This window comes from Grus americana, chromosome 11 (assembly GCF_028858705.1).
Source record: "Grus americana isolate bGruAme1 chromosome 11, bGruAme1.mat, whole genome shotgun sequence".
Taxonomy (NCBI): domain Eukaryota; kingdom Metazoa; phylum Chordata; class Aves; order Gruiformes; family Gruidae; genus Grus; species Grus americana.
This window is the reverse complement of record NC_072862.1, coordinates 22,326,480-22,352,014: the sequence shown is the minus strand read 5'-3', so window position 1 is coordinate 22,352,014 and position 25,535 is coordinate 22,326,480. Positions and strand designations below refer to the sequence as shown.

At 39.6% G+C, this 25,535-nt stretch overlaps 1 protein-coding gene across 1 annotated transcript in view; it reads right to left on the bottom strand.

Annotated features, from left to right (window-relative positions):
• CFAP92 (cilia and flagella associated protein 92 (putative)) overlaps positions 1-25,535 on the bottom strand; it is a 136,436-nt gene that overhangs the window by 6,721 nt on the left and 104,180 nt on the right. Inside the window, exons 7-16 of the mRNA XM_054837625.1 lie at positions 23,363-23,540; positions 18,312-18,451; positions 13,899-13,997; positions 12,846-13,030; positions 10,365-11,254; positions 9,320-9,514; positions 5,934-6,231; positions 3,907-4,071; positions 2,935-3,147; positions 601-739 (exon numbers count right to left, since the gene is read on the bottom strand). Coding sequence (XP_054693600.1) covers positions 601-739; positions 2,935-3,147; positions 3,907-4,071; positions 5,934-6,231; positions 9,320-9,514; positions 10,365-11,254; positions 12,846-13,030; positions 13,899-13,997; positions 18,312-18,451; positions 23,363-23,540 — 2,502 coding nt within the window. The remainder of the gene's footprint in view (positions 1-600; positions 740-2,934; positions 3,148-3,906; positions 4,072-5,933; positions 6,232-9,319; positions 9,515-10,364; positions 11,255-12,845; positions 13,031-13,898; positions 13,998-18,311; positions 18,452-23,362; positions 23,541-25,535) is intronic.

The following is a 25,535-nucleotide window of genomic DNA, read 5'->3' as shown; positions in this document are numbered from 1 at the left end:
AATGATCCAGGTATTCAAATAATGGCTAGTGCCCACAAAGACAATCCACTGTCCTGTAGGCTCCGTAAAACACGCAGTAAAACACGCAGGAAAGCAGAATTGATCCTGACTGCCTCCAAAATAATTTCTCTGTGAGAAGCACTTGAGAACAACTGCACTAAGCAAGTGTTTTGCAGGTTACACAGTAATGTACAGCAGAAAAGCTGTAAAAGATGAAAGATTCTAGCAACCACAATAAATTTATTATTTTCTGCTTGTAAGCATTCCAGTGAATCTCAGATGGTTCTGAGCTAGCTTTACAGAAGAATAAGCCAAGAAGGATCTATACCTTCCTGTCACATTTTACTACAGACAAAGGAACCAGGGTTAAGAAGTTAGGGAAATGGAGGGGTAAAATTGGAGTATGGCCAAGGTCTTACGATGCCTCATTTGCTAGAGTACAAACAGTACAAACAGTTTTGCTGTACGTGGATCTCCTTGCTAGACCTCTTCGCATTCAAACTCCCTTCCTTGATGGCAGAACTGACCATGCTTCGGCACCATATGTCTGAGCTTCAAGTTAAAAGCTTTGTGATTAGTTAATTTTAACAGATCCATTACCAGTCCGTGGGGCTGTTGTCATGAAGAGCTCAGGTGGCTTCTTGTAAAGATCAAAATCAACGTGCCGTTTGTCCCAGCTCCATCTATCTCGTGACAGCACTGGCTCCATGTTAGCATGCAGAGCATTCTCCTGCCATTTCTAAATGAAAATTAAACCCCTTTAAGAAGCCAGGCCAAAATCACCAGGGAGGAGTCACAAAAAATAAGTTAGCCAGATTATTGGGTAGTGATCTAACAGCTACCGTAACAGGATCTCGCCAAAGTCCAAACTTCACTACACAGACTATTTCTCTCTGTAAGCAGTCTTTCCATTTGTTGTGTTTGATACACACGAATAAGAACAAATATCCATTTCATGAGCAAGCTGCCGATGCTCTAGTACTGAGCTGTTAACTACCGCACAGGCACTTACAGTACACCTGAGAAATACCTGGCAGGGGATTCAATTTCATATTTATGTCACATTTCTCTGCAGTGATATAAGGGGTCTGATGCCCTTTCCTGTATTTCATGCACAGCTGCTAAACTTGCAGGCAAACGTGGACCATCCTTCTCGTGCACGTGACTCTGTGTCAGTATCTTCCTCCGCGCAATGGGACAGACCCAGTTCAAAACCAAACTAGTTATTTATCGTTTCCAACGGTAAGAAATGGGCTAGCTGCACAGAATTGCCAGAACAGTGAGAGCTATATATCATCTCAAGGATAATCTTAAAGCACAGTGCTTTTAGAAAGCAGAAGCTGTCCTAACGCTTCTAAAAATACAATCACGAGTATCAAACTCTTGGGGCCGAGCGCCCAGGTGTCCTGAGGAAGCAGGTGAGAGAAGAAGCACGTGCACAGGAATCACGGCAGGAAATAGTCATCGCCACAATTTCGAAACAGGGTTCATCTTTTGTGCTCTGACTACCCACTGCGGAAATACTGGTTAGAGTGTTTTTAGACAAAACTGTCCTTCCTAAACTACAAATTAACTCCCATTGTCTGTTGTTAGCCTTGTAACTGCACAGTTTTAGGTAAAAGAGTGAAAGGATAGCTGAGTCAGTACAGAAACTGTATGGAGATATTTTAGGAAACCAGAACTCCTCCAAGGACTTTTCTGCCTCCCAAGGGATAGTGTTAGAAAAGATGGTCAAATTCTGTGTTTGAGAAGAAAACCAGAAGTGGTTAAAGCAGCAATGTATCAAAACCAGACTGCTTCAGAATGGGATCCTAACAGTTTTCTGCTTTCATTCCACCTTTCAGGTAACAGGAATGCTAAGTTCAGAATCAAGCGCCATTATCCTCTACAGCGCTGGCCATTCCTGTGGGTCCCTGCTGGGGCAGGAGGAGCCTCCTTCCTCTTTTCTCCCAGCTCCATGGCTAGCATTGATGCTACCCAGCTACCGGTACTGCCCGGTTACACTTGGTGCCGTTCAGGGTAAGATGTCAGCTCTCTTCCCCTCTCTCATCCCACCAGTAAGTGCCAATGGTCAGCACAACATACTAGTCAACTGCTACTTTTTTTTTTTTTTAATAAATAAAGCCTGAAAATTAAATGGCCACGTGCACATTCTTGCAAGATATGCTACCGAGCCTCCAAGCACTCAGCTTGTTCCACTCCGTGCTGTGACTGTGTTCAATTAATTTGGTAGAATTTACTGATCCTGCACAAAACCCCCCATTCTATTCCCTTTATTTCCTCATCGCGCCAATTCTATTAACATCCAAATTTTCTTCCTAACGGCAGACCACATGTGCTCGAGTATACACAATGCTGAAGACTGTTCAAAACAGGGAACTGTAAACTAGTCGAGTTGATGACCCAGTCAAATGGCAGAAAACTAGAAGCTAAATAGTAAAGAACAGGAGAAGGGAGAGAGGACACAGGGCAGGAAGAAACTGATAGAGAACGGAGTGGTGGAGGACAAACACCCCATAAAACTGTAACTACAAACCATAAATAAAAGATGGAGGAAAAATAAGTAGTGAGGGAATTTGGAAACACAAAGGAAGGCTATAATTAGATTGGCAACTCCTGAAGAACAGCCTGGAATCCATTTGTCATGGAATGCAATATTATGATTCTTCTGACACTAGACCCCACTACATGTAAAACAAAGCACTCTGTAGTCCATTAATACTATTAATATCCAATTGATATTGGCAAATGGCTTTTCTGTATGTGTTCAGGGTAGAATTTGTGTATCCAAACAAATATACGTGTCACCATCAAAAGAGCTGCCTAGGCTGTACCCCTCAAAAAAGACTTCCATATGCTAAAGCAGTCTGCCTCTTTCGAGTCTCCTAAAATGCTTGGGTTCACTTTCGACTGTTCATTTCAGTTTTCTGTTACCTCACTTAGCTCCTCCAGACGTGCCTTATCAGGCCTCCGAGGGTGCAGGTTGCTTTCAACGCTGCTCTTAAATCCAGGAAATACAAATCCATCTGGTGACAGCCACATACTCTTGGATTTTGCAAAGGATTCCTTACAGGCAGCAACCACATCCACTGGGTCAAATGTGGCTGACAGATAGTCATGACAATAAGTGAATCTGTTCTGTGGTTCCTACAAAAAAAAGAAATATTTTTTGTTGTTAATGTGACTTCCCCTTTGCTGGGAGAGGAGCCTATAAGGTACAGAACCAGTATAATTTCTTTCCTTAAGACTCTAAGTCTGCAAGGAATTACAGATCAAAATTATACAAAATATATATCATTAAATATTAAAAAGTGTTTTCAAATTTCATTCTATTATGATCCAATGATGGATGTAATGACAAGTGGGATCTCTGTAAAGTAATTACAGGAAGAAATATCTTTAATATTATTTGAGCAAAAAGAGAACTGTCGTTCCTATCATGAAGAGGTTTCACAGAGCTATAGTAATTTGCACTAGCTGACAGGAAAATAGCATTTGTTATTAAGATTCAAACCAGTCGGACAGACAAAAGCAGATAAATGTGATTCTTCAAATGTGTTCTTAAATGTGTTCTTCACATCACTGAATACTGCATATGCCAACACTGCGATTACTTGAATTTCCCACTTATAAATGTGCGGGACTCAGAACTGAAGCGACCACCTAGGTTATCAAAGTCTGCAGTCAAAATGACAGCCCGAGTCACAGAGACAAGACAACGTGACTGTAATGAACAGCATTAAGAGCAGACTTTTACACCAGAGCACCTCTCAGACTGAGGTCTTTTTGGATACCAACTTCCCTTCCTACGCACTAACGTGGGAGTTAGTGTAAACCTATTCATCTCTCTCTTTTCAGCACTGTGTACAGCAAGCAACGGTCTCCCAGTTATGTGTCTCAATTCACCTTTGCCATTTCCTGGCGAAGATGCTTCTTTGCAAGTTCTGCAGAATTCAGGCTCTGAGAGCTGTAGTTAAAGACAGATTTGCCATCAGCAGGGGAAATCCTGAAAGCTTCAAACTTTGGCTTTTTCATCTTTCCTTTGAGTTGGCATACAGCACCAATGTTAGCCTGCAAAGAGAGAATACATCTGAGTTCTGTCTGAATTGGTAATTCAGAGTGTTATGAAAAAATTATAAACAAGCAAACAATTCCGTAAACATTAAAAAAAGCAAATTCACCAAAACAAAAAGAAACCACTAAAAAATCTACATATAGATTACACAACAGCTCTTTGTTAATAAAATACTCCACAGAAGACTCTATTAAAAAAAAAAAAAAAAAGCACCGTTTCACCCTTGCATACGGCATTCTGCAAGACTAACGGCAGTAGACTGGAGGCAAGCACTCACCAGAGCGACTTCTACTTACAGATCTCAATAGCTGTCCTGGAGAGCTTCAAACGAAGTAAGATTAGTTCTTTCATTTCTATGATTCCATTTAAGCCCCAACAAATACAGTGACATGGGGACACCGTTCATTAGGACTCTTCAAATTTCTCTACTGGCACAGCATAATTAAACCCTCATACCTTTTCGTTGACTTCAGAACGTCAACCTACTGTTTTCATGGTAATTATGGCTTTGAATTCAGACTCTGCCATAACAGGTAATTACAGCAAGAGAGTAAAATTGCATTTTGGTTGTCACTTCCCTGTGCATCCACTTCCCTTTTTTTTTCTTTTTTTTTTCTTTTTTTTCTTTTTTTTCTTTTTTTTTCTTTTTTTTTCTTTTTTTTTCTTTTTACATCAAAAAGCCTGAAAGGTTACTTTACCTGCTATTAAAAAAGAATTTCATTTTCTTTTCTACAGAGGACTTCCCAGTTCCTCTGTTACCCTCCGGATTCAAAAGCATGTATAAAATGAAAACTGGTTAAAACATGTATACTGGGAAGACTGCTAACTTTATACAAAAAACAAGGTAACTCTATACATAATCTATACAGAATGATTAGGTCCAAAAGCTCTGCTGCTCTCATCCTCCTATGATGTTATAAACACAAGCACCAGGAACAATTACTTAAGACAGTCGTCTTTTCTAGCCTCATGTAATACTCCCTTATCAACAGTCTGACTGAAAAAGGAAACACTCAGGAGTTACATTACCTTCACTATCTCCAAGACAGGAATAGATTTCCACATATCAGGCAAAACCTCTTTGTATTAAAATATATACAGGAAAAACCCATTCAGTACTATTCTTCACAAACCATGGGATCGCTGAAGTCCTCAACTAAGCAATATATTCCAAAAAACAATCCAGATTCCCAGGAAACATGTGGGATACCCCTTCTTTGATGCCTATATTTACAGGAAAGGGTTTAGTTTCAATGCATTTTCCCTGAGGCAACAGAAGGGATAGATGGACGATGGTAATAAGCCAAAAGAGGTTCTAAAATTCTTCACCATTTCCTTAAAACTCAGCTCATTTCTGTCTGCAGTTGCTGGTTTTATTTAGTCAAGAATAAATGCCATTCTGGTTGCCCAAAGGCAAGCAGGTCTTTCACGTGGAGGGAGAAGAAAGCACAATTTTCACATGCGCTTAGCTGGCTTGGTCTCCCGCGAGCATCTGAAGCCTGGATGACGTGATAAAGCACAACAGGGGAGCCATGGAGAAGAAAAAGACAAATACAAATAGGAACCAAACCCAAAAATAAATTACAAGTCCTTTAAATAATCCATTTCCTTATCACTCACGCACTGTCTCCTCTTTTACCTGTAAGCATTAGAATTGTTTTCCCCTTTGAGAAGCAAATAAATTTGCAATTTGACTTTTGCAAAGTAAAATTACCCTGCACTTTTTATAATGTTTGCACAATACCTACAAACACCTTACCAAAAGTTTTTAAGTCTAATGAGTCCTTGTTGCAGGAGAAGAAGGAGGTGTTGATTAAGGATATGAGGTTTTGTCTCTTGCATATCATGAACTACTCACCCTAATATGGTTTCTCTCAAAAGACATTCTGTCTGCTATTTCTTTCTTCCGCTGCACACGCATTTCATTGCAGTTATCTAATGAAGAATATACTGCCTGTTTCACTTCGTTAACTTTTCCTGGTACTGTGTAATCATCAGAGGAAACCAAGAGTAAAGGAGGTTTCTGAGCGAAGAGATCCTCATCAGTTAGGGGAACTCCATACTCGCGACTCAAGACTGTGATCATCTCTGCTGAGGGCAGCAGATCCCCATGAATTACGTCCTTCAACCTCTTACTGTGACAGAGGTAACTGAGCCTACAAATAGACATCAACATTTTATTAGTTTGCGAAAACTCTACTGCCATCAAATCACTACAGTTAATGTTACTGTGGAAAAACTATCCAACCTTCTTGAAACATCTGCTTATTAGGAGGTTCGGGTCAGTCCTTTGTGCTGGCATTTAGCAGCAATAAAGAAGGTTAGCAGTTTAATAAACCTACTAGGAATATTCTAGGAATGCTGCCGTCACTAGATTTAGCTGCGAGTTAATGATTAGTTGCTGAATTTCTCCAGCCTCTGGCTGGGAAGGCAATACAGCGAGGTCCCTTCATGCACACTGGTTCTACTGTATGCCCCGTATTTATGTTAAACACCGGCTAAAATCCATCCTGCCTTCCCTCTGTTTTATGCCTCGTTCTGATCAAATTTCATTCTACATGCTATTCACGACAGCGCTTACCTCACAGCTGATTTCATTCGCTAAATTTGGCCTGCAAAGCCTGGTGTTAACACAAAAGCAGTTCCAAATAGATGACAGCTGTTGAACACCATACACACGCTTTGTATACATGCGCTTAAATTCAGTTCTCAGCCTCTCTGGCTCAGGCCATAGCAAAGGCCACAAAATAAAGCGATTTATCTGATAGCTGAACATAGCATTACGATTCCTTGCTACAACTGGAAATGTATTAACTCATTTATCACATAGCTGTTCTTTATTTGGGGAGGGTAACCTTACAGAGTACTGTAAAAGAAGTGAATTGTAAAATTACTACAACATTATTTTCTTACCATTACTTCTGAACAACACATACAACTGATGAATAACCTTCATTTCAAAGTTGCATCAGCATTAATGACACAAACTGAGTATATATTGGTAACTTTAAAAATTAAATTGGACACTGTGCATATGGATCACGTGAATTAGTTTTTCTGCAGTTACAATTAATTTCTGGAAGCAGCAGTTTCTGCTGTGCACACATTAAACCAGTGACTGACCACAGCAAACCAAAACCCAATAAAACTGGAGTTCTACGAGTCAGAGACTGCTCTTGAACACAGTTCGCAGTCTGTATACTCCAGTGAAGAATTTATTAGCATTTCTCTGAGTAACTACAGACCCAGCAGAATGAGGGCATGGCAAAAAGGACTAACACCCAGCGCCCAGCGGACGTGATTCACTCATCTGTGACGGTGGGTTGCTGAAAAGAGCCAGTGTTGGAAGGACGTTGTCTCAGCCACACAAGATGCTTTACTGAGGTTCTCTCTGATTTTATAGCAATGAATACTATGAAGTATTGTAATCCTTCCTGCAGCTTCCCTTCTCTCTACTGGAAAAAGAACCCCTGCCCTTTAAAATTATTCCAGTCATCCCGAAACCTTCACTTACACGGCAAGAACCTGAGCTACAGCTATCTAGCAAGTTGGGCGCAGCAGCCAACCTGCTGATTTAATTTTCTTTTTTTTTTTGACAAGAGATACTACAATAGAATTTCACAAGAAAATTAACTACCAAGTACCTGAAATATGCAGTATTATGTTATTTTCTACCTCAAATATTGCTGGCACATAGCTAAAGGAAGAGAAGTATTTACCAACCATTGTTGAAGAAAAAAAGAAAAAGAAAAAAAGGACTTTTAAGGACATCACAGTGATGGCCACCAGTCACTTTCACATTGTATTCTTTTCCACACCATCTCACAGAACGAACACAAAACAAATTACAGATACGTGAAGAGGTACCCAAGTTACATGCAGATCATTAGAATGAATATACTTCAGAACTTTAAGCATAAAGGCCTGGCTCTTCATTAGCTTAACGAAGTTAAGTTTCATTAGTCATCAGCAAATCAACAGTTCTTGAACTCGAATGGGTCAGCCAACAAGGGGAAACAGATAGGTACACTGAACCAGCCTGCTAGATCAGAGGTGTACTGCATTCATCTGCCAGCAACTGCCTTGACATATAAAAAAGAAAACTTGTACTAGACAGGTAATCCACATGTAATATCATTATTGATCACATTTTACCAAAAAGCAAGCATGTGGGAGGGCAAGGGGGAAAGGTGCCATGAGGTCATGTGTATATTATTGCACATTAACAAGAATTTTTTATGAAATTAGTTTGATGTCTAGGAGACATTCATTCTCTCTTGTCTCAGGACTCAATGTCCCCATTCATTTTAAATACGCTTTGCAGGATTTTGGTTCAGAAGTCAATCTAAACAAGTCAGCCTATTTCTAGCAAGAAAGCAAGCAATCACAGTTCATCTCTGCTTTCTACATCCAAGCTGCTCATATCAAAGATGGATGGTACCTTTTTCCACCTCTCAATAGATATGTCTTAATTTACAAATAAACAAAAAAACCCGCATAGAATATTTTTTCATAAATTAGCAAAATAGACAGAGAAGTATGCACATAAGACTTCACTCACTTTCTTTTTCTTTAATCCATCTCATGAGGTGTAATGTCAGAGATGCTTTAAGGCAAACAAACGGCTGTGAAGACCTGCATGCTGATAAAGTCAGCAACCTGGCAGAGATCCAGCAATAAATCATGCAACAACCCCCCCAAAAAAGCCAGGAACAGGAAATATTCTCCCAACTCTCACAAAACTCTTCCTTTCTCTAGTCACCTTAGGAAAACTGTTTTTAGAATTCCCCGCTTAGTTCAAGTGACTTTCTGGATCTATCAAGTCTTATTTGCCCTCCTCCTTTACTCCATCTCCATGAGAACAGAACAGAGAAGTAAATCCTTCCCAGCTGATCCTTCTGATACCAGAATTTTCTCTTTCTTCAATGTGTATCATATGCAGATATTTTCTGATACACTATCCTACTGATACACCTCTCTCCTCTTCTTTACAAAGTATAAAGTCCTGCCCAAACTAAAAGTGGGCCCACCAATATCTAGTTACCACCACATCAGCAGTTAGAAAACCATGTTCTTCTGTCTTACCACACCTGATGTAAAATCTGAATTACTCATCAGGCCCACAGACTGCTTTCATCACAGAAAAGATATCCAAGAGTATTATTTTTTTGTATCAAATATTCACTCTACTTTGCTAACATTTCATTTCTTGATTTCTTGACTACGAATGTGGACAAGTCATACCTGGACAAGGCTTGGAAACACGCCCAAGGAACCATACCTCTGACATAAAGCAGAGGCTGTTTTGTTATAGTGAAGAGGGGCTTACAGAGGCGGAAATGATAAAAGATAGCTTCCAGGTCTGTATACAGGCGTTGATGGAAAGACAGTTGTGAGTTATATAGTATTTCCAGTTGTCCATCTTCCTGTCTGTAAGCCCTGTAACAAAGCAGCCCAATGACAAGGTTAAAAAAGAGTCAGCTCGGGTTTCCTCAGTTCTGCAGTACAATTGCTCTCCCTAATGAAACTGCTTCTCGTTTGTCCTTTAGATGGAGCCTCTTCCTACACAGCTTTCATTTCACATGAACCGTTCTAAAAAATCACAAAGAAAATATCAAAACTGAGTTGCATATGTTTCCTTTTTAATTCACACGGCAAACATTGGAAAGGCAGCTCACCTCTGTTTCATCGGTGTTGTGCCCCTTACCAGCCTTATTATAGCTACGGAAGTATTAGATAAACATTTCTATTACAAATGCCAAAATTCATACCGTAGCAGTAAAACAAAGCTTCAATTTAGTTGACAGGTGAGCACTGATAAGAGACAACTTTTCATGTAATAAATAATTTCAGTAACTGCAATGAAGTGCCTTGCATTAAATAAAAAAAAAAAATCAAACAAAACAACAAAGCACCACAGGAAAGCTTTAACAACATGCTACAATGCTGGAAAAAATATCAATTGGTTTTTAAGCATGAAATTTGAGGGAGACATTCACTTTGAGTTTGTCACATTTCTTCAAAGGAAGAAACAGCTTGAAGTCCAGCTTCCTCATGGTGACCAGTTTTGTTTTATGTTCTGTTATTATGGCATAACAAGACAAAGATGAGAAGATTATGCCTGAAGTGAAGCAGCCACTAGGACTCATATCCATTAAAACCACACAGAAAGCATCAGCTATGTACTTGCCCATATATCTGTGTACTGAAAGAGATGGGGGAGGTATAAATCAAATTAAAATCTCTGAATCTAAGGAAATGACTGATGAAAAACCTTAAGCTCTCTTACCTTTCAAAGTGTTTATCCCAGAGTTTCTTGATTGCTTTGTCTTTTAATCCCTCCAAGACAAAGAGATGAGTTGCTCCATCCAATAAGTGAAAACCAGTAACAATATCCAACTCAGAAACTTTCTCAAGTGTGATCTTCAGTTTTAATGCAGCAAGAGCCATTCCCATTAAGTGTACAGGATAGCAGCCCAGCTGGAGGGCTTTAGCATTGATTTCTGTAATCTCTTCCACCAAATCATGTAATAACAATGAATTATTGTAGTCAAAAATGTAGATTATACAACCGTATGGGCAACTTGTGACTTGAGCATCATCAGCTTCTGTGTGCATTCCCAATGGCACAGCTATTTCCACTCTTACTTTCAAAAGTGAGTCTGATTCTAGGTAATGTCCCATAGGTAGCAGGGAAGAACTACTCATGGATTCTGTTATTTTCTTATTTTTATCCTCCTCACTGAAAGCAGATGTATTTGGAGCTGAACAGTTATGGATGGGAGCACTGATAGTCAAGTACTTTTTACCCAACAGTAAATCAGTTAGACTGACTTTAGCTACCCCATGTGGATGCCACGCTTTGTTCTTCGTAGAAGAATTACAGACTGTGGATGTGCAAGCAAGGAAGCTCACCTTACCCACTTTTTCATCAGCTTCATCCTCCCCAAACAAACATGGCTTTTTTGTGTCATTTTCCATGTTTCTATCCCGGTCATGAACTTCAATCTCCAAAGGCGGACCTCTAAGGTACCTCTGTAATTCCCCAGGTCTCATTGTCCCTGTTAGAAGTACATTAACATCCTTAAAGTAGACGTGAGTTCCATGGATTTGTCCATGAGTTTGATGAGGTGGGAAGTTGTGAAATTTGTATTTGCAGTAGGTGGGAACACATAATCTCTAAAGAACAAAAAACAGGGAGAAACAGATATTTGTACCATTAACCTTTTTCCTTTTTATTTTTAACCTCACAGAACAATCAGTTTTTCTAGTAGATAAGGTATGGGGGATGAACTTCATGACACAAATTATGGTCTTCCAGGGCAGCAGAGAGTCCATTCTACATGCCTGGATCCTGGGTTTAGGGAATATACTGTCCCCTTCGTTTGCCCATCCTCAACTTTGTTGACTTTCCAAATATGTCAGAAAAACTCTCCTCGTTTCTAGCTCATGAAGGGAGCATGCTGGGGACTGCAATGGCTCCTAGACTTTTTTTGTTTCTCTCTATGCATTCATCTGTAGGATTTGAGGCCTAAAATAAAGGCCTATAGCTAGAAGTTAGGAAATTCAACAAATATCCAGAGATACTGTATGGAATGGATTGTATCATCTCCATTATTAGCCATTTGTTTACCAATCTGGGGAAGCAAATAGGGGGATTAATTCCACAACACTTGTTGTAAGCGCCCGGCAGCATTATGGCAGCCTGCATGCAGTGGAGGCTACCTGGCAAGGACTATCCTGCCAATTCCAAATTGGAAACAGTTCATTATTTCATACAGTACCCCACTTGGCAAGGGAAACAAAATCAAAACCCCTGTGGTCACTCAGCAGGTTGTGTTAGAAACTACAGAGTGGTTTTGTCTCCATTATTTATTATGTTACACAGTTACTGATTTTTTTCCCGTTTCTCTTCATAAATGCTAAGCCAATTCACCTAGTTCGTCATAAGCCCTGCAGTGTAAAACTCCACCCCAGAACTGTGTGTGCATTATAAAGTTCCTGACATAATATTATTAAACTATTTTCACAATACCAACAACAAAACATCCTAGTAATGTCAAGGTTCAGGCTGATGCAACTTGGACTGGATCTTTCATATATTATTCCCTTATAATTCCACCTCAGCTGAGGATCAAGAAAATAGCTCCTGAAATCAACGGTCTTTGACCTTAATTTCTTTTTCACATCAATCATATATAGTACTCAGAAAAGAGCCTCTTTAAAATAGCATTTCTTTAAGCCTAAAAATGCAACCATTTGAAAAGAGAATATATTTTCTAGCTCGTCTCTCAAAATGTACAAATATAAGACCAAAAATCTTAAACTATATTCTCATCAATATAGAACTTTTTTTGTGCACAGCATCTTTAAGACGTGAAACATTCACTGTTTTCTTAAGTTAAATATTTTTAACACAGGAATAGAAGTTGTTCTAATGAGCAAGTCAACACATGCTGACTTGTCAGCAAACTGTTGCAACTGAACTAGATCGTCTCTGGCTTACTCGAGATCCGCTGCTCAGAAATCAAAATGACATGACTATATATAAATTATTGCCCTTGGAAAACACAAGGATTGCTGTCTTGCTGTCAGTGCCTATGATAACATAGGCACTAATCTGGCCACATGTGTTTCAGGAAATACATTAGTCATATTCTCCAATTTTGCTACTTCTTAGGAAATTTATCTTTAAAATCATGCCCATATTTTAAGCAAAGCTACTTGAGGGTAACAAATTCTTTCAGAAAGAAGTAGCGGTATGTGTTACCTGCAGCACTTCTATTGGTACAGGTGTGTTTGGGAGGCAGGTAGCCGAATTAATCCTTATAATCAGTGGATTCAATTCATGTCTTTGTCTTTCAGACAGAAGAGGTGTTTCCACAGTGAAAGTCACATAAGCTTCTAAAACTTTAGGATTGTTTTCTGCTAGACGACTGATCACTGACTTTTCTCCTTTTTAAACATACAAGATTAAATACTGTTATAGAAGCAATCCCACCAAGGCACACATATTTTATGCAATTAATTACAAATCTCCACTGAACTTGTATTAAAATAAAAGTATTGGCTTAGCTGCTTCAAATATTATTTCTCTTTTACAGTAAGGAAGAAAATAGTCCCCAAAGCAGCATCAGAACCCCTACTTCGGCTAACTGCTGAAAGCACACAGAAGTTTATTTCTGTTTGAAGCTGTAAACATACAGTTCACATAAACACAAAAATTAAAGCAGTTCAGAGACTTCTCATCAAAATTAAACTCTCTGTTAAAGGTAAACAAGCACCTTTAAACAAACTGGCTTCTTGGCAAGCAGCTTTGCCACATCCATACGCTCAGCAGCTGAGTTCCGTGCTGCATGACATAGCGCTATTTCTGTCTGCACGCACAGAACAAAGGGGAGATTTAATTCACTACACACAACAATAGGACGAGATATATTAATAATTAATGTTGATCTAGTCACAGGCAGAAAAGCACAGAAATAATCCACTCTACTCTGACCAATATCCTACTTTCAACACATTCTCAAGCAAAGAACTTAGATGTACAATGCTGATGGAGAACGACAACACAGAGCTATGTCTGACATCCTGTCCTTCAGAGCACACCGACTTCTGAACGTATGTCAGCCTCCCCCAGATCAAAACCAAATCCCAAATCTCTCTTAACCAGCCAGCTTTTCTCCAGAACATGAAATTCCCTAGAGGTCTTTGAAGACAGTTTCCTCCAGGCAGACCCACCAGCACAGGTGGGTCAGAGGAGGAGACACGGAGTAGAGCCAGCATGTCACTCTCACCCTGCCCCTTCCTACCACGATATTACCTGAGAGGAGAGGCATGAGCTCTAACTGCAGTGAAGCAATGCCATATTTCTTTGCTGCAGTAGCACCAATATTTCTTTTAGGACTAGAACCTCTTCTACCTGTTGATGGAAGGCAGGGTTGGACTGAGTAGGAAGGCCAGAACAGTTTGTTGCAATTAATCAAAGAAATTATTTCAAATTTACTGCAGTAGATGGCATAATTCAGTATCATCCTTAGAAAAAGACATCGATTACACACTTTAACACCAACTTAGGCTAGTATTTCAATATGCTCAAATTTCCATTGCACAGTCCACTATACTATATATAGAATCTCTGCTTTACAAGAAAGTTAAGTTTGCAACAGCAGCCATTAGAAGTTCATTGAATTATCAAAATAAAATTTATCTTTGCCACCTTACTATTCTCTCTTTGCACATATGCATTACGACACATATATGGTACTCTCTGCAATAGGTATTCTATTGTTTCCAGAAACCTGTATTTTATAACTTCACAACTACAAAACGGGAATATTGTCATTCCTCCACCTCACAAGGATACCATGAAGATAAACTCATTAATATTTGTCATTTTCTCAGAGGCTGAGTAATTATTCCCAAAATTCCTTTTGTCCAGATCCAGTCTTTACCCAACCGATAAAAGCACAGTCAGTCCCAGCCTCAAGTAATTAAATCCTAGCTTCAGATGCTTTGTCCAATCAGTTAATTAAGAGGGTACAGAATTTCAGCACAAGTAGTTTAAGTTTGACAAAAAATGTAGCAAGTGATCACAGCAACTTTAAAGAACTGTAGCAATATTACTGCTGCTGGTCCTGGTTTATTATTATTCCTGTAATACAAAGAATGGCAGAATGTTTTAATGACAAATTTAACACTCAAATGGAAGGAAAGAGAGGTATGCAACATATTACTGAAGTTTTATCTTTTAATAACAATAGTAATGTGACAAGAAATATTAGCAGTACCAAAATGACACTGGGCAAAAAACAGTCCACTCTGAAGTAAAATGATAACCCACTGTCCTGGTTTGGGCAGGGATAGAGTTAATCGTCTTCCCAGCAGCTGGTACAGTGCTGTGTTTGGGATTTAGGGTGAGAATAATGTTGATAACACATCAGTATCTTGGTTGTTGCTAGGCAATGTTTACACCAAGTCAAGGACTTTTCAGCTTCTCAAACTGCCCCATGGTGAGGAGGCTGGAGGTGCACAAGAAGCTGGGAGGGGACACGGCCAGGACAGCTGACCCAACTGACCAAAGGGATAGTCCATACCGTATGACACCATGCTCAGTACGTAACTTGGGGGAAGCTGGCCAGCAGCTGGGACCACGGCTTGGGAACTAGCTGGGCATCGGTGGTCTGTGGGTGGTGAGCAATTGTGCTGTGCATCACGAGTTTTGTATATTCTATTATTATTATCATTATTATCTTCCTTTTGGGTCATATTGAACTGTTGTTACCTCAACCCATGAGTTTTACCTCTTTTCTGATTCTCTCCTCCATCCCACCAAGGGGGGCAGAGCGAGCGAACGGCTGCGTGGTTTTTTTAGCTGCCTGCCGGGTTAAACCACGACACCCACATAGAGAACTCCCTACAAAGGGTGTAACTATTTATCAAAAGCTTGTAAATGAAAAGTTCCAACTGCCTTAATTTTGAACAAAATAGTGTGTGTAAGTTTGAGAGATAACCATGTAGAACTGATCGTGTAAGTCACGGGTCTCCAGAGTCATGGGAAAGACAGACCAAACCAGAGCCACAAGGTAAACAGAGCAGATGTGGTTCAGGGTTAAGCTCCTCAAACACAGCCCTGTGCTGCAACCTGAGGTGCCTACCACCATCTGCACGCACACAGGAGGGCTCCAAAACACCTGCCCGTTCCTCTGCACGCCCGGTTTTGCATCGGTGTTACTACTCTTCAAGAGGTCTGTCCATAAAAGCAGGAGTACCAAACTCTGCCACAGCAGACAGCAACAGAAGACAGCTGTCACGTAAAGATTTGGTTGACACTATCGATGCATTCCCTACTTTGATAGAACGATACTACAACTGAATATTATCATTCGTGCCTGGTGATGCTTATTGATAAGCGACTGTACTTTTCGTAATGTGTACTGGGAGCAGTATGCACTGCAACCCTGAGATGTCGTGCTAGTTTTTGGTCAGACGAGCGTGCTATTTAACACGGGTGAGTTAATATACACTCTAGTGTCCATTGTTGCAGTGGTTATCATCTCCTCCCATCTTTCATAGGCCCTTGGTCAATTGTAAGCTACAGATGAAAGAGTAAAATATCACTCAGTGGGGCTGTGGTTTTTCATTTAACATCATGAACCAGCATTGGCAATAAAATTGGACTGTAAATCACAGATCAAAACCTGGCCTCTAGTGGAAAAGCGATGCAAGTGATACGAAACAACAGCTTGATAACTTCGCAGTTGGAATAGTTGTTTTAGCTCCAACATTACTCTGTTTTACAAATGTCATAGAATCGTAGCATCATAGAATCGTTTGGGTTGGAAAAGACCTTTAAGATCACTGAGTCCAACTGTTACCCTAGCACTGCCAAGTCCACCACTAAACCATGTCCCCAAGAGTCACATCTACACGTCTTGTAAATACCTCCAGGGATGGTGACTCCACCACTTCCTTGGGCAGCCTGTTCCAGTGCTTGACAACCCTTTCAGTGAAGACGTTTTTCCTAATATCCAATCTAAACCTCCCCTGGCGCAACTGGAGGCCATTTTCTCTCGTCCTATGACTCGTTACTTCGGAGAAGAGACCGACCCCCACCTGGCTACAACCTCCTTTCAGGTAGTTGTAGAAAGCGAGAAGGTCTTCCCTCAGCCTCCTTTTCTCCAGACTAAACAACCCCAGTTCCCTCGGCTGCTCCTCATCAGACTTGTGCTCTAGACTCTTCACCACTTCCTTACCCTTCACTGGACACACTCCAGCACCTCGATGTCTTTCTTGTAGTGAGGGGCCCAAAACTGAACTCAGTACTCAAGATGCGGCCTCACCAATGCTGAGTACAGGGGGACAATCGCTGCCCTGGTCCTGCTGGCCACACTATTTCTGATACGAGCCAGGATGCTGTTGGCCGCCTTGGTCACCTGGGCACACTGCTGGCTCATATTCAACCAACACCCCCAGGTCCTTTTCTGCCGGGCAGCTTTCCAGCCACTCTTCCCCAAGCCTGTAGTGTTGCCTGGGGCTGTTGTGACCCAAGTGCAGGACCCGGCACTGAGCCTTGTTGCACCTCATACGGTTGGCCTTGGCCCATTGATCCAGCCTGTCCAGATCCCTCTGCAGAGCCTTCCTACCCTCGAGCAGATCAACTTGGTGTCATCTGCAAACTTACTGAGCGTGCACTTGATAAAGATGTTAAAGAGAACTGGCCCCAGCACTAAGCCCTGGGGAACACCACTTGTGACTGGCAGCCAACTGGATTTGACTCCATTCACCGCAACTCTTTGGGCCCAGCCATCCAGCCAGTTTTTTACCCATCAAAGCATATGCCCATCCAAGTCATTAGCAGCCAGTTTCTCCAGGAGAATGGTGGGGGAAATGGTGTTAAAGGCTTTACTAAAGTCTAGGTAGACAACATCCACAGTGGGTCACATCCTTCGTCCACTAAGTGGGTCACCTTGTCACAGGAGATCAGGTTGATCAAACAGGACCTGCCATTCATGAACCCATGCTGACTGGGCCTGATCATCTGCATGTCCTGTACGTGTCACGTGATGGCACTCAAAATTATCTGCTCCATAACCTTCCCTGGCACCGAGGTCAGACTGATAGGCCTGTAGTTCCCTGGATCGTCCTCCTGGCCCTTCTTAGAGATGGGCATCAGATTGGCTAACCCCTAGTCAACTGGGATCTCCCTGGTTAGCCAGGACTGCTGATAAATGATGGAAAGTGGCTTGGTGAGCACTTCCACCAGCTCCCTCAGTACCCTTGGGTGGATCCCATCAAGCCCCATAGACCTGTGTGTGTCTAAGTAGTGTAGCAGGTCACTAACCATTTCCCCTTCAATTACGGGGGCTTCATTCTGCTCCCTGTCCCTGTCTTCCAGCTCAGGGGGCTGGGTATCATTCATCATTGTTTACCCAATTCCCTTACAAATATCCATCACTTCACCCCTGGAACACTCCAAGTAGTAGAAAAGGACCATCGTCATCCTTGCCTCACACTACTACCAGGAAACTGAAAAAGAAAGTTTTATTAGCTGCTGAAGAAACACAGAAAGCTCATGGCAGAGCCAGGACTAAAGCACAGGTCCCCTAACTCTTACTTCTTTGTTTTAACCTTGAATTCTTTAAAATAATAATAATTTTTTTTTTTAAAAAAGAAGATAACCAGAATTCAATAGCTACCTTTTCAAATCTAGTCCATAATTCCATCCAGAACTTACCATTTGTGGTGGCTGTTTTGTCTGCTTTGTATGTCACAATTCCCACGTTATCATTTGTTTTCTTAATTTCTTTTGAAGGTGAATTAACTGGGGGACCAGCAACTGCTTTCTGCTTCAGAAGTCGGGCCTTGTCCAGAAATCTGTTTTTTGCAAATATCACACTTATGAAAACATTAAAAAATCTGAAGTTATTTAAGAAATATGGAAAACAAACAAAAAAAAATAATCCCTGCCATGCTAATGATTCCATCCAAATAATTTAAAAAAAAAAAAAACCTCAAGTCTAAAAGAGCTCAACTGCCAGAATATAAATGTAAAGGAGATCAAAAAAGGGTATTGACAGGATACAGGGTCCTTCTCTTTTCAGTAAGAGACCACGTATGTACCTGAAGAGATGCGTAAAGTAAAACATCCTGTAGTACACACCACAATACCTTACATACTGTTTTTCTGTACATCTGCTTTGCTTTTTGAGGAAAGAGAAATATGTCTGTTCTATTACTGTTCATATTTGGTATACACTGTATACCAGAAATCTAGAATAAATAGAGTTTTGTTCTAGTATAGGAACAACTGCCGCCTTAGGGGGAAAATGCAGCTAGGAACGCTGTCACTTAGTTTCAGCATTAACAAGCTTCCCAAACTTGGTAATATCAGCCACTGCTGTAAATGGTTCTTCACAAGACATCACACATTCTACTCCCTAAAGTACACACATCCCTTACAAATTTGATATATGATTGCTGCTGAAAAATTAATATTAATCAGAAACAATAGAGAAGGCTGTTTAACAGAGATGAATCTCACTGCATTTTAAATCTCCTGAATAAACGATTTTATTGTCTCTGTCTTCAGATCCCTGTTATACATTGTACCCGGAGGGCAGCAGTACAAGACGTACCACAGCAAAATTGTTTTATCTGTGAAGAACGCGTTCAGCCCTAAAGATTCCTCACAATGGGGTGACAGAATTGGGGGTGGAATTCTACATGCTGTTCGAGGAAATACAATGCCTGTCCAAGAAATTTTTACATCAGTAGTCGCAAAAAGTGGTCACTGCTTTACTTAGCTTTATAGGCATGATTTCTAATAGCAGTTCAAAAATAAAGGCATTTGATGATGTTTTGAGAGGTACAATGTTTAATAATGAAATAATTATAGTTCAATATATGTAGACAGATGTGTGCAGACTACTCTTTTACACACATATTATGACATGCATCTATTTTTTAAGACTTTAACAAACATTTTATTACTAGTAACATAGACTACAAGAAGTCCATGGCATCTAACCATCTCTGAGTGTGACTAGTATTATATGCCTGGGACACAGAGCACAACTCTCCCTAGCTACTGCCCCTTGGATTACTTTAAGGATTTCTGGGGCTAAATACTGTCTCCAGATTATCAATCTAGAGCATTTTCTGTCAGATTTATTATTATGTGCAACATCTTCCCTTTATCTTTGGTATTAAATCTTTCAAACATCCTTTTTTTCCTCCTCCTCCCAGGAATTTTAATATCAGAGGTCTAAGTTCTTCAGCTGCTTCACAAATATTATTTTAATTCAGACAGGTATTCATGCAGTGAGCAATGAATCAAGACTGTGGCTGTGAAGCTTGAAGCAATGTATGTCTACAGCAATAAAAATAATAATTCATTACACAGATTAAGCCAAGAATTTCCCAAATAACTCTACATATCCTCAGAGATGTTTCCAAAAGGATCCTAGTAATAGCTTGGAGTGGGGAGAGAGAAGGTTGGTTGCATGGTTTTGCGGCACTAAAAGTGATCAACGTTAAAAATACAGCTTTCTGAGACCTTTGATTCCTATAAAAACGTATGGTGAAAATTGTTAATATACGGTTAACTGCGTGGTGAATGACAGTCAAAATTTTTCTTCTTGGGGAAGAAAAAATCTAAATAAAAAAGTTTACATGCGGATTTAGAAGTAAACCATCATTCTAAGAAAAAAAAAAACCTGCTAAAAATAAAAACTAGGCTGTTGCATTCGCCTCAATTAAAAAAAAAAATCACTGCAAAGAGTCAGAGGCCCTAGAGACCATCACTATATATAGGAAACTTCAGGTGTTGGGAATAAATGAAGGAAACCGTACTGTGGGGTTCACGGAGGTAACACAGAATTTATTGGTGGATTTGTTGGAAACCTCCCCACTGCAGACTGAAAAGGCATAGAGGATATGAGACCATATGTGGGCATTTACAGTGGCATTAAGAATTTTTCTGGAACCAATTTGAGAGAAAAAATGCAGCATAGAATTTTTGTGACTATCATACTTCCTGGCTGTAGACTTTTGACATAAAATGAGGGAAGAAGGAAGCTGACTCTTTAGAAAAAAAGATTTTTTTCCAGGTGCACAAAGGAGTGGCAAAACTTTGCCAATAATCAAATCAGTAGAATAGAACTTCCTGAATCTCAGATTTGCTTTTAGAGTAAACGTGTAGGCTGCTTGTCAGGTAACTCCTCCACAAGGAATGATCCTTACAATAATAATAGTTCTTTGAACATGAAGCTAGAAAAAACCGTCACCACAGTCACAATACAGGTGGGATGAGAACATTCAGATACATGAAAGAGCAACAGTCATGTACATACAGATATAATATTAATTCATTTTATCCTGTTTGAGCTTCACTTTGAAGAGGTAATTTTTTCCAGAAGACCTAATATCCTGATAAATATTCTTACATAGCTCTTGTGTCATTAGACTGTAATACCTCTAAATACGTTTCCAGTAGTGATTTTGGGGTTTTTTAGAAAACTATTACAATATTTCTACCTAAAAAGGTTTTCTATTCCAATTCATCTGTACAGAAAGTTACGTCTGCATGAAGACTAAATGCACGCTCCTAATTTTGCAAAATACCGATTGCATTTGTTCATGGTTCACCAGAATTTTGTTCCTGGCATGACAGATAGTATAAATGCATGCAAGGGAACAGAAACAGCATAAGGAACTACACTTTCAGACGTAACCTAAACAAATACCCTTCAAATATCCTTACATTTCAGCAATAAAGATGCTTACAAAATGCAGAGCAAGTCCAAAGTAAGGCCCTGGAGTTCTACATGAAATCTCACACAGCATGGCCACCCATCTTTGAGCTCATGGGACGCTGAGTAGCAACAATTCACATTCTGAGTTACAGAGCAAGATTTCACCAGTGCTATTTTTTGGAGTAAAAACTCTACTTAGTTTCAACACCACCAACTCACATTTGCACTGAGTATCTCCTCCCATAAGCCATTAACAAATACAATTCCATTCCAAAGGTTGTTTTATTATCACAGACAGACATGTAAGATATAAACACACCAGCCCGACTGATTCTAGCAGTCATGAAGCTTCAGAGGGCCCCATTTTATTTTATCGTGCAATTGGATGGTATTTACTTTCATATTAAAGAATCCAATGCAGAAGGAAAGAGCTCAATTAGCAAAGGCAGGAATATGGTGGACATGAACACAGAGTGTCTATTTAGCCTAGAAACCAGGAACTGCGAACCGTTATAAACAGAACAGGCAGCAAACCAAGAATTATGCAAGGTGGTATAATAAGATGTGGATTAAAAATCAAGATTCTCTCAAATCTTGCAATACAGCACCTTTGTTAAAGAAGCATCCAGTCTCTACCAGCTCAAAAGAATACAGGCTAGGAATCTAAAGCAAGCTGGCTGGATTTTCTAAATATTGGGGAATGGTTTTTTTTTAAAAAAAAGATAATTCTGCACTTAAGTGAAAACTATCTGATATAAAGATTTTGCTTTCATGTGCAATTTGACATTCTTGCTGATTTTCTCCTTCACTACAAATGCATGTTTTCTTTCTGCCACATAAACCCCGTATCATTTGAACTGCACAATTCACTTACACTCATCAGAAATAGTAGCATTCTCACTATGTGCAAAATACTCAGAAACATCCATCTGTAAAGCTGAGCTCATAAACTTGTGCTGAAGGCAGCAAGAATGCTTTCATTAACTTCATTAGTCAGATTGTTACTCTGCTCAAAAGATAAATCTTGTTCAGGAGAAGTTCTTAAACTTGCCTAACAGCATAAAACGAGAAAGCACATAACAGAATACAGGAAAACAAATGGGAACGTCAAGAAAGTAATGTAAGAGTTTGCACTTTTCTGGATGACATATTTGAGATACACCATATTCATGATTCATTTCTATTTCAAGTGCAAAGTTTTCCATTATGAATAATACCCAAGAAAATATTTTTTTAAAATATTCCAGTTTCTCAAGTCTTGAACCCTCTACAATTTTAGAGAGTTACATGCTGACTGTTACAAATTTACCAACTAAAACTACTCAAACAAATGACTTATTAAACCAAAAGAGCGAATAACTCTTCCTAAAAGCAAAACAGAACAAATAGGGAACCATGTTACTACAGCAGTATAAACTTGGGATTACCTTAATTGCTTCAGAAAATTACCTCATGGTAAGTTGACCCACTACAAATTCACAGTTCCAGAGCTGATCCAGTGAGCTCACAAGCCAGCAAAGCCTGCTCTGCTAGCCCTGGTACTGGTGACACCACCTTCAACCTTCCAAAAAGAACGAGGGCCCCCAAACACCTCCGCTCCTCACTTTTGCCACTTCCTAACACTTTCAGCTGAGCAACTAGCAGTAGAACAACTCCTAGTTCCTCCTCCATCTGGTCTTAATCATGCTATCTCATCCCACAAATCTGAAGTCACAGGATACAAGTAAACTGAAGAAAAAACATGCACAAACAATTATGCTGCGCAAAGTTTGTTATTTTATGTAATTTTTTTCAGAAACAGCTTCTTCACTCCAAATATACTGTAAGAAGCTTGATGTATCAAAGGGAATCTTAACAGTTTTGCTCCTCTCCTACAATCAGTAGGCACGGGTGCAAGAAGCAGTAGTTAACCACTTCTGAAACCACAGTATAATTATAAAACCTTAAAAAACATGGATACTGAAAAACAATTACGTATCTTCAACTATTTTTAACACGTGAACGCTTCCCAGTGCAAGTGCAACAGTCTTACCTCACTGTACGTAAGTCATCTGTCTTTGATGGATGTGGCAAACCACAATTAGATGTTGCTAGCCCATTCAGATCAGTTTCTTCTGTTGAGTTACAACAGGTTTTATATTTGTTAGTAAGCATTTCTGTGTTTTGAGGATTGCTTTTCACTTCCGTGTCGAGGATGAGTTTGAATAAGCCTAAAATGTATAAAAGAAAATATTTTTGAGGGACTTTGAGAGATCATGCAGAGAAACTAAAATATTATGAAGTCATACCTTATTTCCTAGAAAAATAAGTTCCGCAGTAATTATCATGCTGCAATTTAAAAAACCCCAAGAAATTAACAAGTAATTTAAATGAGGTGAGAATACCCAAATAACATTTTGTTAGCACTGAATGTCTTATCTGTACTTAAGTAGGTACGAATGTCAATAACATATCTTAATGCATGAAAGACTGCATACATAAGAAATAATACATTACTTTTGCTTATTTTAATAAACTGTTCCAACTGCTATTCTACTGAATACTCACAAAAAAATAATGTTACCAGTGTCCAGATCTCTTGCACAATGTGTAGAAATGTCCAGATATTTAGTCAATGTTTATACATGCCAGAAGTATGGTATACTACACCTAACTGTCTTCAAATGTCATTTAATTATAGAAAAACACTACAGTGACAGATTTCAGTGTTAATTACTCAACGCTTAGCCTCACAACGTATCAGCCTTAATTACAGTGAGATGTAGGTCTTAATTACAGTGAGATTAGAGCAAATCAACATTGTAGGAATGGCAGGGGAATCTGCGCTTCAATAGCTGCGTACGTTCCACACAATGAAGAACAAAATTCGCCTGTATCTGGAAGTAAGCAAAGATGAAGCAATGCAATATTAGGTTTTTACCTGGCTCTAAGCAGGATGCTGAGGAACGGTAACAACGTACCTGTGTTACAGAGCACAACTACTGTACACCCAATAGTGGACATTGTTTTCAAAGTCAATGAAAAGAAACATTCCTTTCTTCCTTAACACAGAATGGGTTAGAACGTAGGCAAAACGCTGGCAATTTTCCATTCATCTGAACTGGAAGCTGTGTTCCTGTCCTTTATCTCCTTGAACACACTTTCTACCTTTGCAGACTTTGATATTTGGTTCATCAACCCTCGCTGGGCCCGTTACTAGACAGCACTACCACCAAAACACAGATGCATTCTGCCAAACTAATTACACCAGGAATTCATATACTCCTACTCTGATGACACATGTCATTAATCATTTGGAAAAAAAAAAAAAAATTAAAAAGATAACCAACTGCAGCTGGTGACCCAGTGCTCCCCAACATAAATGTAAGCAGCCCTGCATCAGACACTAATACAGGAGAAAATCACATTATCTCCTGAACCCCCAGCACCTTACTGCAGTAATGAGGTCTCCTTTTGGATAATTCTATCTAAATATTTGGCAAGTCCATTTTTGTTTGTAGATCTAACAAAATCACAGACATAACACAGAGTGAGGACCTAACTGTTAGTTTTGTTTTCACCATAAAAATCTAAAATTAAGGAAAAAACAAACAAATTAAAACAAACAAGCAAACATTTTGTTTGCATTTTCACAAGATTACTGAGGTCAAAATATAGAGTTTCATAATAATTGCTTTCCAACAGGTTTTGGACATTTTTTGTTCATAAAAACATTCTATGAAAACAACTATTAAATTGCAAGGCCAACTGCCTGAAAGCAGAAATTTTCAAAGTAAAAGGTCTACACTGCTTGAATTCGGCCCTTTGGTACATTTATGTACCCGAGACCCCCGATGATGATTAAACACATTTTGCCATGCTCCTCTGCCCCAAGCAGCACACTATTGTTCATTGTGTTGCTCAATGAAAGAGTATTTCAAAAGTTAGCTTTTCTCTTACTGCACAATTCAGGTCTTGGGTCATTTCTTACAAAGCATTCAAGCAGTAACCCCGGTGTACCAAAAGAATTACTGAGTCCTCCTAGAGAGTTCTGTAACACCCATTTGCTTTCTCAACTTTAACGCTTTCTGTAACATGCCAAATATTCTCTCCATTGTGGAGACTGAAAATTGCAGGATAAAAAAATGAGGCAAAAAGTTTTCATTAACCTTGGTGGCCCAGCTGGAAAGCCAAGGACCTGATCTTTTCAGAATTTTCAGCATTCT